General features: G+C 44.5%; 2 protein-coding genes across 5 annotated transcripts; one reads left to right on the top strand and one right to left on the bottom strand.

Moving 5' to 3' along the window:
- Positions 1 to 18: 18 nt before the first annotated feature.
- si:dkey-81h8.1 (uncharacterized protein LOC100034657 homolog) lies at positions 19 to 3,091 on the top strand. Of its 4 annotated transcripts, XM_049751588.1 has the most exons (10): positions 19 to 277; positions 548 to 610; positions 708 to 813; positions 964 to 1,077; positions 1,159 to 1,215; positions 1,309 to 1,446; positions 1,781 to 1,828; positions 1,948 to 2,061; positions 2,203 to 2,310; positions 2,376 to 3,091. In XM_049751588.1, the coding sequence occupies exons 3-10, from the start codon at positions 715 to 717 to the stop codon at positions 2,460 to 2,462; spliced, it is 765 nt and encodes a 254-aa protein (XP_049607545.1). In that variant the 5' UTR covers positions 19 to 277; positions 548 to 610; positions 708 to 714; the 3' UTR covers positions 2,463 to 3,091. The 4 variants fall into 4 exon arrangements, with proteins under 4 accessions (XP_049607545.1, XP_049607547.1, XP_049607546.1 ...); XM_049751590.1 differs by lacking the exon at positions 548 to 610 and having other exon boundaries at positions 711 to 813; XM_049751589.1 differs by lacking the exon at positions 548 to 610 and having other exon boundaries at positions 707 to 813.
- Positions 3,092 to 5,485: 2,394 nt separating this feature from the next.
- Positions 5,486 to 13,345, bottom strand: ptp4a2b (protein tyrosine phosphatase 4A2b). The gene is made up of 7 exons (XM_049751611.1): positions 13,178 to 13,345; positions 8,621 to 8,931; positions 8,234 to 8,342; positions 8,062 to 8,154; positions 7,862 to 7,992; positions 6,727 to 6,801; positions 5,486 to 6,640 (listed from the first exon to the last, which is right to left on the bottom strand). The coding sequence occupies exons 2-7, from the start codon at positions 8,623 to 8,625 to the stop codon at positions 6,529 to 6,531; spliced, it is 525 nt and encodes a 174-aa protein (XP_049607568.1). The 5' UTR covers positions 8,626 to 8,931; positions 13,178 to 13,345; the 3' UTR covers positions 5,486 to 6,528.
- Positions 13,346 to 14,705: the final 1,360 nt, after the last annotated feature.

Below are 14,705 nucleotides of genomic sequence, written 5' to 3'. Positions count from 1 at the left end.
GGATTTTATTTTCCTCCCTTGGTTATATTTAACATTTACATCTTAATAAATTTTTCAATGAATTGAGCAACGCCATCACATGATGACATCACCAGACTGCCTCCCCTCCCTTCCCTCCTTCCTCTCTCCCGGACTGCAAGTCTGCAAAAAGTCTGCAGCGGCCCGTTTGCTGCAGTGCCATCACACACATACACAATCTCACACTCTAATTTTAGCAGCCTGCCTGTCCAACAACGGCATCCTGACCGAGAAGACGTTGCTTGGTGACTCAGCGCAGGTAAGAACACCTTTTTGTTTTCGTAGATGTTTCTCATGAGATGCATGGATGTCCCTCCAGAGCACACACCCAAAGTCACACTGCAGTCGCCTCCCACTTTGCTGCAGTGTACCTTGACCAATTTTATTTAATAGTCCACGAATGGCAGCATTGAAGGAAATTAATGAAAATTGTAAAATCAAAATGTGCATTTGTACTGTATATGACAAAATGTTTTGAACATGATTGATGGCGTGCCTAATGATTTTGCTGGTCACCTGTCTCTTTAAGAGGCCTCTCTCTGGTCTAAGTCTGCTAGAGGACGCAGTGACGACTCATCCACCCATCAAATTATAACTATTTATGTTATGCACTGTTTATTGCATGTGGTCTGAATTCACCAACAACCTGTAAATGTGTCCCAAAACTTTTGTCCACACAATCACAAAGACAGCAAGATGGCCCAGGACGATCCGAAAGAAACGACGCCCCCGCCGGGGACGCTTAGTCCTGGCCAGTTGCAGTCCCACTTCAAGATGGAGCCAAAGACTTTGGGGGTGAGCTAGTCAGAACGGAACCATGAGACCAACGAAACATGCTAACATGCTCTCTGTTAGCTGAAACTTGCCAATTGAAGTACAGTTAATTCAATCAACTGCTAAAATGAAGAAAAAAAAAAACAATAGCGGCTGCCTTCTCCTCTTCAGGCCATCCAGCTGGTCATCGCGGTGTTGATCCTGTGCCTGAGCATGTCCGTGCTGCGGGTGCACGAGATCCACTTTACGACCGACGTGGCTCTCTTCATCGTCGTGGTGATTCAGGTAGGAGGGCTAGCGCTAACATTTAGCATTGGTCAGACTTTTGGCGTCCTTCACTGATCCACTGGATCTTCTTTCTACCAGGTCATCTTGTCGGGGTCTGTGTTGATCCACAGTGGGAGGAGGCCCACTCTGTTTTGGGTGAGTGGATGTACAAAAGCAAGGAGCCACATGCTGCTTCATCAAGCCAGTTTTATAATAAATAGAGCACTGTTGTTTCTGGTGGTTTTGCAGGTCAAATGCGCCCTGGTTCTCCATCTGATCAGCGCCGCGTTTGCCACTGCCGCCCTGGGGCTGATGTCCAAGCACCTCCCGTACAGGCAGGACTCATACCACTGCGAACACTGCCGCCGCCTGGAGTACCACGCCGTGGTAATGCAACCACACCCAGCGCTTGCATTTCATCTCGTTAGATAATTAAACGTCCCGTGAGTAGCGCTCGCTTCATTTAGCGAGTCTTGTCCGGTGCAAGACTGAAACAATGTGATTGCAAGATGGAAGGAAGTCTACTAGCTTGATGCTAACATAAATGCGAAACACCATTGACTGGATATTAAAATTAGCATAACACAGCAGATCTTTTTTGTGCTTCTTAATTAACTTTTCTATTAGAGATCAGTGATGCAATACTAGATTCAAAATTCTAAAAATTGTTGCTACGTATTAGTGGCCCCAAAGCCAACTTTTTTATGTTTTGTCTTCGCAGCTACATTGTTTCAGGAAATGCACCGAGCTGGTCGAGCAAAAGTGCAAAGTAAGCAGACAGCCATTGTACATTTCATTGTGTTCTCTTTTTTTTGTTTTGTTTATGCATTCAGCTCATGCGGGACATTTTTGTGTTTGTGCTGAACGAGTACGTCTTGCTTTGTTTAGATGCTCATTGATGGCATCCTGGGGACGCTGGTGATCTTCCTCGTTCTGGAGTTGCTGATCTGCATTATCGCCATGCTCTTCGGTCTGACCGTGCTCGCCGCGCGCAGGACTCAGGTCATGACCTCACCTGCCTTTCCATTTGGACGTCATCTTTTTTTCAATTCTATAAATAGACTAGATCAACTACACTTCTGCATCAAACTTCTCTAACTATTGAATTTTTATTTATTTTTTAATTTTACTGTTGTGGTTCAGGCTCCAAGTGAGCGACCTCGCTACCCACAGACCCGCCCGCCACCATCGCCAGTTGTTCACGCTGTTCGCGCGGCTCCTCCTGCAGCGACCGAGCCCTTTCCATCCCAGGTACTGCATGCACGCACACACACATGCATACACACATTCAAGAACGAATTTTTGCATGTGAGCAGGTAGCTGTGGTGGTGACCGAACCCGACGCTGATCTGCTGGAAGACATCGCTACCCCGCCCACCGAACCTCAAGTGGAGCCCATTTAAACTCTGCGCTGTACAATAATGCAAACAAACGTGATCGGAAAATGAGCCAACAAACAGCGTTGACTGTCACACAGCCACGATAGAAGTCTTGAAAGAAATATATCTGAAATTTAGTTTCTATGATATAATTGAGTCACATCACAAAAAAACATGATACCGTATTTCTGCAACTAGTGGCCAGGGGGCTTTGATTTACTTAACTGCAGATGGGCAGTGGGCATTATGGTGCTATTATAAATGTATGTATGTACTGTTTGCATATTTTATTTTTTTCATTTATTTATTTAATTGTATTTATTTACATCAAAAATGTATACTGTGCTGTAGAAATGCCATTTATTGCAAGATGGCGACTAATTGCGGAAATACATTGTGTTTAGCCACGAGTATGAAAACAATGTTAGTGGCGTTTTTCCATAATTTAACACATAGTAGATCGTTCATCCCCGGTAGCGCTGAATTGTGATATATATTTATTGTTTCTTTTATCACTTGTTAATCTGTATTCACACTGTATATTCTGTAAAAGTGTCAAATAGAACCTTTCAATCATGAGCAGATAGTGTAATGATTGTGTACTATACTTAGATTGCATTGTTCAATAAATGACACAGCAGGTCCAGGAAGAACTTTCTGGAACTTTTGGTGTAAATACACTCAAGATAGAAGGAGTTAAAAAAAAAAAAAAGATTCTTTCAAGGAGAGAGGAACGATTAGCTCCTTGGTAACAACCCCGAATTTTATGCTTGGGACTCTTTCATTTATGACACAAACTCACAATCATAATCACATAACATAAATGACGATAATCTTGCAGAGCACTACATCGTCTTCAGGCGCTACTCTGTTGCCATCTCCTGGTCAATATGAGAAATGCTGCCAAATCCGTTCATTTTTTCTCCTATGTATATTTTCAGGGCCTGCCTATGGGTATTTGTGGCAGGAGCTAAAACTTTTCTCGCAGGTGCACTTAACGAGGGAATCACACGGACACTCCATTAGGTACACCGCCATTTTCAAGTGTACCTAATAGCCCACTTTATTAGGGAAATATCATGGTCAAAGGACACAGGTGTCAAGATCTAGTCCTCAAGGACGCGTTCCAACATATTTTTCAAGTGACCCTCGTTAAGCGCACCTGCGTGAAAACTTTTAGCTTCTTTCACGTTCTGCAGGAGCTAAAAGTTTTCACGCAGGTGCACTTAACGAGGGAATCACACGGACACTCCATTAGGTACACCGCCATTTTCAAGTGTATCTAATAACAGGCCACTTTATTAGGGAAATATCATGGTCAAAGGTCACAGGTGTCAAGCTCTAGTCCTCAGGGCCGCGTTCCAACATGTTTTCCAAGTGACCCTCGTTAAGCGCACCTGCGTGAAAACTTTTAGCTTCTTTCACGTCCTGCAGGAGCTAAAACTTTTCACGCAGGTGCACTTAACGAGGGAATCACACGGACACTCCATTAGGTACACCGCCATTTTCAAGTGTACCTAATAACAGGCCACTTTATTAGGGAAATATCATGGTCAAAGGTCACAGGTGTCAAGCTCTAGTCCTCAGGGCCGCGTTCCAACATGTTTTCCAAGTGACCCTCGTTAAGCGCACCTGCGTGAAAACTTTTAGCTTCTTTCACGTTCTGCAGGAGCTAAAACTTTTCACGCAGGTGCACTTAACGAGGGAATCACACGGACACTCCATTAGGTACACCGCCATTTTCAAGTGTACCTAATAACAGGCCACTTTATTAGGGAAATATCATGGTCAAAGGTCACAGGTGTCAAGCTCTAGTCCTTAGGGCCGCGTTCCATCATGTTTTCCAAGTGACCCTCGTTAAGCGCACCTGCGTGAAAACTTTTAGCTTCTTTCACGTTCTGCAGGAGCTAAAACTTTTCACGCAGGTGCACTTAACGAGGGAATCACACGGACACTCTATTAGGTACACCACCATTTTCAAGTGTACCTAATAACAGGCCACTTTATTGGGGAAATATCATGGTCAAAGGACACAGGTGTCAAGATCTAGTCCTCAAGGACGCGTTCCAACATGTTTTTCAAGTGACCCTCGTTAAGCGCACCTGCGTGAAAACTTTTAGCTTCTTTCACGTTCTGCAGGAGCTAAAACTTTTCACGCAGGTGCACTTAACGAGGGAATCACACGGACACTCCATTAAGTACGCCGCCATTTACAGGTGTACCTACGTCACTTGGACACTAGATGGTGCCACACCCGCCATCACCCCCACTTGATGATTGGCTGTCTGATCTGTGACGTTTACTTGGACACTCCATTAGGTACACCGCCATTTTCAAGTGTACCTAATAACAGCCCACTTTATTAGGGAAATATCATGGTCAAAGGTCAGAGGTGTCAAGCTCTAGTCCTCGAGGCCACGTTCCAATATGTTTTCCAAGTTACCCTCGTTAAACACACCTGCGTGAAAAGATTGGTACATTTTCACGGTTTGCCGGAGCCTAACTTTTGCCACAGGTGCACTTAACGAGGGAATCTTGGAAAACATGTTGGAATGCGGCCCCCGAGGACTGGAGTGCGACACCCCTGCCTCATACAGTCAAAGCTACAAAACAAACTGACAAATAACTCATTTTCAAATCAGATGTTTTCAAAGTAGGGTTTCATACCAATCATAACAATATGTACATTGCTTTTATGTAATTTATTTGTAAAGTTCCTAACAAATGTTCTGTTGCTTATTCATGTTGTAGAAACAAAAGGTTTCCTCCATTGGTTTTAAAAATGAAAGCCAAAACTCTCCTGAATGAAGTGTTTTGTATCAATTTGCTTCACTAAAGAAATATTGATCATTTGATTGATATGAAACATTTCTGTAATCTAACACCTTACTTTCCTTGATGAAGTAATCTGACTACTTTTCAACAGTTTATATAATTTGAATGTCAAAGTAAAAGAATCAACAAAGAACAAACTTCAAGTTGTATTTTTTTGGGGCAGATTCTAACCTCACCTTTTGCAAACAACTTATGCAATGAAGACACAAGACTGCTTTTTATTCAATTTATTTAATTTTCTTTCAAGAACAAATACGAATTGGGGATGCTTTCAAAATGGGAATAAAAAAAAACCCTGACCATTTTCATTCTTACACTTTTTGCCTTTCAGGTTAGGAGGGGGGGTCTTCAGGCTGTGTGTGCCTCTTAAGGGGAGTCCTATGGTCATTGTGAAAAACAAATGTACCAATTGTAGAGGTTGCGCAACTGATGTGGAATGGTGAATGTGCATGTGTGCAGGCTGTCACAGCAGTTCGGTGGGCTTTACTGAGGTGGACAGACTATTGCACTCCAAGAAAAAAAAAAAAGAACTAAAATAAAGACATGGCTCTCAAAAGAATGAAAAATAAAGATTGAGGGGAAAAAAAAAAAATCAGTGTCCTTGCCCTCTTGCAACTCCCAAATGGATCATGTGAATAAATATCGCAGACATACTCAAACTCTGTGAAGCTTAAAAATGAAAGTGACTTCAAACAAGTTAAAAAGGGGGGAAAAACATGACTGCAATTCTTGGTGCGCCGAGTGAGGAAAAACATCCCAACATGGACAGTCACAAGAGGTTAAAAACGTTTTATAAGATACATCAATCTATTCCAATCATAAAATTAATTTGCAGGAATAAAAATCTGATTTCATATTGCATCCTTTCATCTCCACTGTATGTGTAAAATTAAAAAAAAAAAAAAAAACACAAAGGAAGTATAATATCCCACGATGAAATGAGGTGGGGGAGAAAAAAAAAAAAGCAAAATAATATAAAATAAAACAACAGGATGGACTATATTTGGGCCGTGGTTGAGAGTAGAACCGGTAGGTGGGCCCCGTCTGTGTGCTTTGCTGGTTCGGCTGGTGGACCCCCACCGTTGCAATTCCTTTCATTCGATTACTCGCTTGTTCTCTGTTCAATTAAGCATGTTTACAAATCATCACAACAATTACACACAGCGCCCCCTCTCTCTCTCTCTCCTCTATTTTCACCCTCCACGCTCCCGCTCGAGGTGCATAGGCAGGTAGGTGCTGGTGGGCTTGGCTGGCTTTACTGCACGCAACAGCTGTGGCCGTTGGGGTCCTTGAAGCGCAGACGCATTTTCGGTCGGTATTTCTCGAGGTAAAGAAGCTGTTTGGAGTTGAAGGCCCCGCGCCTCTTCCTAAAGGAGACAAGGGTACAAAACAAAAAAAGTTGCCGGTGCTTAGAGACCTGATCCCACCTTTTGACATTTCTCCAACAACTTACTGCCTTATGAACTGCACGGCATCCTCATACTTCATCCCGCTCTCGATGAGAGCCAAGGCCACCAAGACAGGAGCGCTGGGAGGTGGACCAATCGGATGCGGCGCAAGGTGAAGGGAGACACAAGGAGGAGAAGATAAGATTAAATGCCAGAGCTTGCATGGCTTTGTTGGTGCATGGCTGTTTCAACCTGAGAAACAGGCCTGGGAAATCAACAGGGGGTGCGAGGGTTCGCGTTGCCTTGCTGGGCCAGCGGGTTTACAGCGCGCCCCGACGAAAACGGCGAGGAATAATATCTCGGGGAAAAGAAATAAATAAAAGCTTCACGGCTGGGTCAAATCTCAACGCTTGGCGAAGCAAATTTCCCGCAGGGTAGAATTCGAGGCCGAATGTGAGAACGGAGAGATGGAAAGCTGCGGGGCGGTGAAAAAAAAGGGGAAGAGAATCATAAAATGGAGGGCGGTGGAGGAGAAAGGTAATCAGTGTCAAATAGTTCCAACCGAGGCGCCCAAAAAGAGCAAGTGAAGCTCCCAACCAAGAGTGACAGTGACACAACATCCAGAATGCAAAAAGGCCAAACATCCGATTAGGTTTACATGTGCCGTCAGAAGATTTTTTTTTTTTTTTCCCGATTTGCACTCACTTCCACACATCATGTGCTTCTTTATTTTCAGGCTCGTTTTGTCTTTTTATTTTTAAACGCGTGAAATTCTCTGCCCCGCTGCTAGTGGAAGTGAGTAAGTGCATCACACGCACGCACTTAAGCCAACACAACCTCATGACCGCCCATCAAATCACATGCAAATGGTGGTGGGGGGAGGGGGGGTGGGGCTTTTAGCCTTGACACTACTCCAGTTCGAGAAGCTAAAAAAAGCGAGCTGCTGATGACACACTGAACGGACGCGGGTGCGTGCTCCTTTCGCGTGTTGGTCTTGCCATTTACATCTCGCCTCACTGATGTCGGGGCCAAAACAAATACCGCTAAAAATAACTCCTGCGTGTTGAACGTTGTTGTAGCAACTGGCGAGTATAAACGCAATGACGCCATGACGGCAGTTGCCATATTAAAAGGCATGGCTGCCTGCCTGGAGCGTAAGGACGCAAATGTCAACCCCCCTCCCCCTTTTTATGGACTCACCGGCCGAGTCCTGCCACACAATGCACGGCGATGCAGCAGCCGGGTTCCTCTCGAAACTTGGTGTTGAGCAGCTTGAGCCAGTCGTCCACAATGTGGGTTGGGGGAGGGGCTCCGTCATCAAACGGCCAGTCCTTTACAGAGACAAAAAAAAAAAATTGTTTAAATACGATCTAACAAAGTCATTAAGAATCATCTCTTACCAAAACCTGAATCCCTTCCTTCTCCACTGGAGCCTTGTCGTAGGTGGCTTCACACACTCTTACCAGTGTGTGCACCGCAAACTTTTTTAGCTCCTGGCAGGGTGTAAAATAAAAATGCCAGACCAGTCGTAAACAAGTGCGTTTACGTGAAGAAAAGCGTCGGCAGACATACCTCGGTGAACTTGTTAAGGGTGGCATTGGTGGGATTGTGGGTGATGAGGAACCTCATGCACTCGTAGGTTATCTCGACTGCAGCGGGGCGGTTCATGTTGGCGAGACGGCTTGAAGGAAATAAACAATTACAATGCAAAACTCTTACCAAACAAACAAAACAAAAAAAGTCAAGAAAAGGGAGATTTGCGGCTGAGTAAATAAAAGGAGGGACGACAAGGAGGTGATGAGGGTGATGCACACAGAGGACGAGGAGGGGGAGGAAGGGACAAAAAACGAGTCCAACAAAACCTCGGGATGTCAAAATAAAAACAATACAAAGTCAAAATGCCAAACAAAAAAAAAAAAAAAGGAAAAAGATGGAGAGACTATCCGAGAGTCACTTTACCCCATTCAGGAGAGCTGTTTGTGATTGGCTGTTCAAAGAGAAAGCAGAAAGCAAAGAGTTGGCGTATTGGCGGGGGACAGTCAGGGCGAGGACCACGCGTACGTTATCCAGGTGGGCTTTTTTTTTTTTAATAAATGATTCCAAAAGTCAACGCTTCCGAGGACAATGGCCAATCAAGGGGGCTTGCGGGCAGCGTAGTCTTTCGGGGCGGGGCAGCCGATTCACTTCTCCACGGCGGCGAGGTGCTGTGCCTGGCAAAATTCCCCGCTCACACACGCCATATAGGTACGGCCCAAGTTAACACAGAAAGCCTGTCGAGAAAAGAGAGACAAGATTTAGAAATTATTCACACAAAGGCCACAGAGTTGAAATTTGTGCTAGTGTAAAAATAAACAAATAAATAACATAATAAGCTGCAGCCACCATGACGGACTCTGCTTAATTTACGAGGGGGTGGTGGTGGGGTGGGGGACTTGCATGACACTAGTTAAGTGGGAACGGGAATTGCAAGCTTGGACTTCAGCATGGTGTCACAGGCCTGTAGTCACAAGGTGAGGATTACAGGGTGGGCAAAGCTTCAAACGAGAGGAGGCTCCACTCCCACGCTCTAAGGCTTCCGTGTCTCTCGCGCTCGACGTTTTACAAAAACGGCTGCTCTGATTAGACATTGGATGCATTATTTGTTTTAAATCCATTTTTAATGAAAAGCGCCATTGCTAAAGGGCTAACCCCAATTCTCTAGAGGTGGCAGGTACTGATAAATGAATGCCCATAAAACACAAGCTCTCATACAGTAAAAATAAAACTGGGACAGAGGTCAGCTGAGCTCAGTGAAAGGTCCCTTGGGCGAACTTCCCTTGGCGCTGACCACATGCTTTACTGTTAAGGGAGGGGCCAACCAATTCTGTATGTGTGTGTGTGTGTGTGACGGGGTGGAAAGCGAGGGGGGGATGCAATCAGATTTGTGGAGGGTTTCCCAAATCAGCTGGCCTCAACAGTGACTGAAGAGAACAGAGAGTGGATTGTGAGAGAGCCCAACGAGGTCGCGCTCGCCGATAAGGGGCCGCGCTTATCTCTGGGCGGGAGGGGGCAGAAAAAGAACACGCAGGTGACAGTGACACAGGGCAGGGGTTGCCCGCCGCCGCAGGTCACCGCCGAGACAAAACACGTATTTACGAAAGTTTTCTAGGAATGGGGCCATTTTGTCTGGATCCAGACCGGGCATGGCCAGACTAAGAGCTAATTTGCTGACTCAATGAGGCCAAACGGCGGCTTTGACAAGTAAGTAGACACAGAGGGGAGGGAGGGGATGAGTGAGGTTCTCCTTGGAGTCGCTCGGCGCAGATAAAGGCTGCGAGACCTCTGGCCTACATCGTGCCCACACCTGCCACCTGTTGACATTGCCACAATTTTGTCTTTCATCCAAGAATGACAACAAAATCATTTCCAGATAACAGAATTACATTTCCTAGGCAAGCTAGTCAAATTACTGAAAAAAAAAAATGCAAATACAGGTTGACCCTTTTAAAATATTGTTACTTCCGCATTTTGAAGACTAGTTTCTTTTTTTTCTTGCTTTGAAAGAGACTTCTAAGAAGTTTGAGGAACAAGTTTTACGCTTGCGAGCGCGCGTGTTTGTCTTTTCATGTAACTAAGGGACGGTTGTGTATTAACTTGCCTCCCCTCCTTACACACACATACGCACGTTAACAGACGTCCGAACCAGAATGACTGCACGGAAAGACCAAAGAGTTGGCTTCCAAGTCAGACTGAGAACGTTCTTAAGCTCGCATTGTTGCTCAAGGGTTGCTTAGCCCCGCTGCGACATGCTTTTTTATTTCTACTGACATTTAGAGACCAACTTGGCCTTCTGACAGCCACATGGGGAGGAGGAGGGGGGTGGGGGGGTTGCTATACCAACAATAATCTCCGTGGTGGTAACAAATGCGTCCGTGGGGAATTTAGGTATCCCCCGTGAAGCGCATGCTGCTTTCGAAACATTCACAGGAGCCAAACTTTATAGCCGACGGCACAAGTTTTCACGGCGGCAGCGGCGGCTCACAGCAGCTTGTTACTCTTCCACATTAATCTGGGAATTTTTAAACGCTCATGAAAAGGACGACTGTGCGAGCGTCGTTATCAAAGGCGTCATCTGGAGGTCGTGCGGAGAGGAGTCACACATTTGCGCGCGTTAAATAAGCTCCTCGAGGATATGAAGAGGAATAGCGTGGGGGCAAACATCGCCACGGCAACGGGGAAAATACGGCTTTGTTCTGGTGGAACGACCCCGTCGCTTCTCAGCAAGGGTCGTTCCGAATCGCCGACGCTGCCTGGAAAAGTAAAGGCCACCGGCGACACGCCGCGCTCATTGCACTGGAAAAATGTTCAGGCCGAAAATGGCGTTTTCGAGAAGATTGCAGCGCCTTTCCCTACCTGTCGCTTCAGTGTCAGCAGGTGGCTGTGCTGCAGCAGCATCGAGAGTCGCCGCCAGTATGTCAGACAGCGCCAGCGTTGCTCGGTCAGTCTATCGTGGCGCTGTGGCAACAACCGTAAACGAACGTTGCGCCAACGAGGGCATGATTCATTAACCAACGTGGCGCCGATGAAACGCACCGGGTGGCTATGGCTACCAATAATTCTCTCCGGCCTTTTGCTTACCGGAAAGAACTAAAAAAAGGTGGATTTAAAATCTTCCAGCACGGAATCAAAGCGAATTTGGAAATTCAAATATTTTTTACTGTACTCTGAGTCCAATTACATAATGTCCATTGCGTAAGTCGCAAACACATCCGCAGTTAGTTACAGTCTAACCGAGCATTCTGTTACAGTCACTTAGTTACAGGATGTGATGAATGATATGCTCGTACCTCTCGGATGGTTAAACTGTTATTGCCTAAAGTGAGAACATCGGCTTAAAGGTCTCAGAACAACAGTAGCGGTTGATTTGCATACTTTAAACTGAGCCGAGACTACACCATCCCTTTTTGTGCATTTTTTTTCTTCTCCATCCTCAATGCTCATATCCAGTATCATAAGCTACACATCAGAAATGATTACTGACCAGGGGGACTCCGTTGGAAGGTCATACACTGAAAACCGAGAGGCATGGGAATGCGCTGGGCCTTTAGTGTCACAGCTGCTCGAATCAACTTCCTCTCCAAGTACATTTCCTCCTTTCACCTCAGCCCGCAACATGGCTATATGGCCGCGTTCTTTATGACTTCCATTTTACATGATTGTAAAGACACACTTAGTGCACAAGAGGTGGAGACTAGATTTCAGAGCACATCGACAATAATTGGGTTTAACTGAAGTTGCCAGAATATTTATCACTACTTTTTCTCAGAAGAGCAAGTACATGGGTTATATTATTAATTTCACACCATTTCTCACTAACTTTATGAATTGTTATCGGTACCATTCAACAAAAAAGGGCACACCTCAAAATTTGACCTCGATTGTCTTTGAGTTAAGCCGTTGGCCAGCGGTGCATTTTCACCGGTTTTAAAGAGGGATAGATTTTTAAAATATTTATTTCAGGAAAATATTACTCACACCACCGGAATTCTATTTAAATGTTCTATCTGATAAAGCTGGTGTCATGGCAATCGATTAATCTTTGGAATTTTATGCACTTTTCTTGTAGCGGGGCTGCAGATTTTCTACTTGAAACGATAATCGTGCATTCTTTCCAGGTCTAAGGTTTTCCAACGTGTTAACATATAAGCGTGATATAGTGTCAAATATGACACGAAATAAGTCAAGCGTGTCCTGGGTCAAGATTTGCCACAAAGGGCGGAAGGCAGTGAGCTCGATCGCCAGCTAGCTGCACATTATATCCGAGCTCGTGATCGCAGACAAGCACAAAACACTCACCTGCACACCAAATTCAGCATGTGCATATCAAAACGTGAAATATCAAGCGAATCTAAGCAATCGACTCCTGATTGTAAGTTCACGAGGAAAGGCTAGTCCCCCCCCCCACCACCCCGCACACCCCTGAGCTAATGGCTAGCGTTATCTTCATCATTTGTTGACTCAAATAAGTGGAACCAACAGCCTTGATCCTGTTTAGACAATTTACAGCATGATAAGACCGTGTCAGATCTGCTTCGATGAAAAACAATACCCTGAGGATACTGTTAATTTCTGTTCGTCGTGACCGTAAACGTGCCCTCTTCATTGCCCCAGATCCTGATAGCAAGAAACTTAGCATCGTTAGCTAGCAAGCTAGCTCCACTCTCGACACTTTTTTTACGTATTTCTTAATAATGATCGCGGCGATTGTGCAAAAACACTCTGTTTGGCACGGTTTTATCTTAAGAAAGACGTTCAGATTAAACACAAAAGCACGGAGACACGATCGTGTCAAGCGATCGCCGCTAACAGCTACATGCTAAGGTTAACGTGGCTGCATAGTGCACACTTTGAACTTACTTGAGCTAACTGCTGCTAATGCTAATCTCCGTGCAAGTCAATGTGTAGCGCGGCTCGAAACTACAAGGCAGCTGACATGTACAAATATGCCACTTTTCGTTCGTTATTTGGTATACTCACAAAGCGCAGGATGAACATTGAAATCCAGTGACTAGCCCGGAGAAAGGGGAGCGAGTGCAGAAAGCGCTGTCAAGTTGCCTTTTTGTTCCTCTTCAATGTGGCAGCTTCGTCTGTTGTTCAGGGAGGAACCTTGCTTGGTGGTTACTTTCATGGCTATCGGAAATGTTGGTGTGTCAGGAACCGGCGAGAGAAATCCAATCACTGCTCGAGTTATTTTCTGTTGTCCAATACCTGTTTGTATATTCTGATCGTATATCTATCTTACACACATATATTTTGATTATTTCCACGAATAGTGAGTGATAAACACCCGATTAAATAAATATGTAGATGTGAAATGTGAAATGATAAAATAGCCTGTTGAATCCAAACAACACAATAAACTATTGAAACACGTATGCTGCTATACAATGCTGTTTATTAAAGTCGAAAGGTGCTTGTCTAAAGCAAATTCAAGCTGTTTTTTCGCATATTCAATTCCGGAAAGCGGCGTTTACGGTGACCTCAAATGTAGCACGAGATGTCTGGCGTCAGTACTACGTAAAAAGAATCCGGCTCCGTGACGTCAGTTCCAGAAAGCTCACATTATCTAGTTTGTTTTGCGTCATCGGACGACAACTCACAAACATACAACTAAAATCGCCGTATTGAACATTAAAAATATTTTTCATTTATACACGACTGAGGAATCGTTTCAGTTTTAGCGTGAGTCCAATCTAAAACACACAACTGTCACACCAAACTGCAAAATAGTTAAAAAATAATACTAATAAAAAAAAAACAGCCAAATAATGCTATAAATAAACACGATACGGTAATCTATAAAACGTTGTCCATATTTATTCCCAGTTTAAACCGATACCTCTGAGTCAGAGGCTCTGACGTCAGTCACGATCAACACGCAATTTGAATAGGTTACCCCCTCCCCTTTGCAAAATTACGGGGGTTACTAATTCTAACAACAGAGAATAAATACCCCCATTGATCCCCGTTGTGTTTAATGTGTCAGGCCAAAACAGACTGCCTTATTATCTTAAGTGATAAAAAGACTCCTTTATTTTGTTCTTAATTAAAATAAACATGCTCTTAAAACTTCACTGTTAAAGTGCACTTTCAATTAAGTATTGAAATAGACTAAAGCAAGCTATCAGTAGTGTAAATACTTTTAGCTTAACGCAATGAGTGAAGCAACATGTGAAGCTTACTTTTTCAAAGGTAACTTTTGCAACACAATCTATGACCCTTGCTTATCTGTAACGGAAGCTGTGCGCGTCCCACACAGGCACTGGGCGTGTGTTTGTGCCCTTCCCTTGTTGGAGGGTGAGTCAGCACCGCGTGCAAAGAACAGGACGACATGGTGCTGCAAAATGACTCACAGCTATAGAACATCCGATCATTTGGATTTGGGCCAACACGCAGATCCATTTGAATGGCTCCCTCTCCTGCTCACATCCGATATTGCACCCACAAAAAAAAAGGAATTCCGAACAACAACGAAGGTCACATTAAATTAGTTGTTCAGAATTTG

The sequence above is a fragment of the Syngnathus scovelli genome, chromosome 19, assembly GCF_024217435.2.
Source record: "Syngnathus scovelli strain Florida chromosome 19, RoL_Ssco_1.2, whole genome shotgun sequence".
In the NCBI taxonomy this organism is placed as follows: domain Eukaryota; kingdom Metazoa; phylum Chordata; class Actinopteri; order Syngnathiformes; family Syngnathidae; genus Syngnathus; species Syngnathus scovelli.
Note: the sequence above shows the minus strand (reverse complement) of the source record. Positions and strands in the feature narration are given on the sequence as shown.

What these genes read in the sequence shown, in the direction of transcription:
- si:dkey-81h8.1 (XM_049751590.1), top strand. Translation starts at nt 715, where the DNA reads ATGGCCCAGGACGATCCGAAAGAAACGACGCCCCCGCCGGGGACGCTT. An exon ending in TGGAGCCAAAGACTTTGGGG is followed by an intron (nt 814 to 963) that starts GTGAGCTAGTCA and finishes TCTCCTCTTCAG; the next exon opens with GCCATCCAGCTGGTCATCGC. An exon ending in GGAGGCCCACTCTGTTTTGG is followed by an intron (nt 1,216 to 1,308) that starts GTGAGTGGATGT and finishes GTGGTTTTGCAG; the next exon opens with GTCAAATGCGCCCTGGTTCT.
- ptp4a2b (XM_049751611.1), bottom strand. An exon ending in CCCTTAACAAGTTCACCGAG is followed by an intron (nt 8,155 to 8,233) that starts GTATGTCTGCCG and finishes ACACCCTGCCAG; the next exon opens with GAGCTAAAAAAGTTTGCGGT. An exon ending in AGGAAGGGATTCAGGTTTTG is followed by an intron (nt 7,993 to 8,061) that starts GTAAGAGATGAT and finishes GTCTCTGTAAAG; the next exon opens with GACTGGCCGTTTGATGACGG.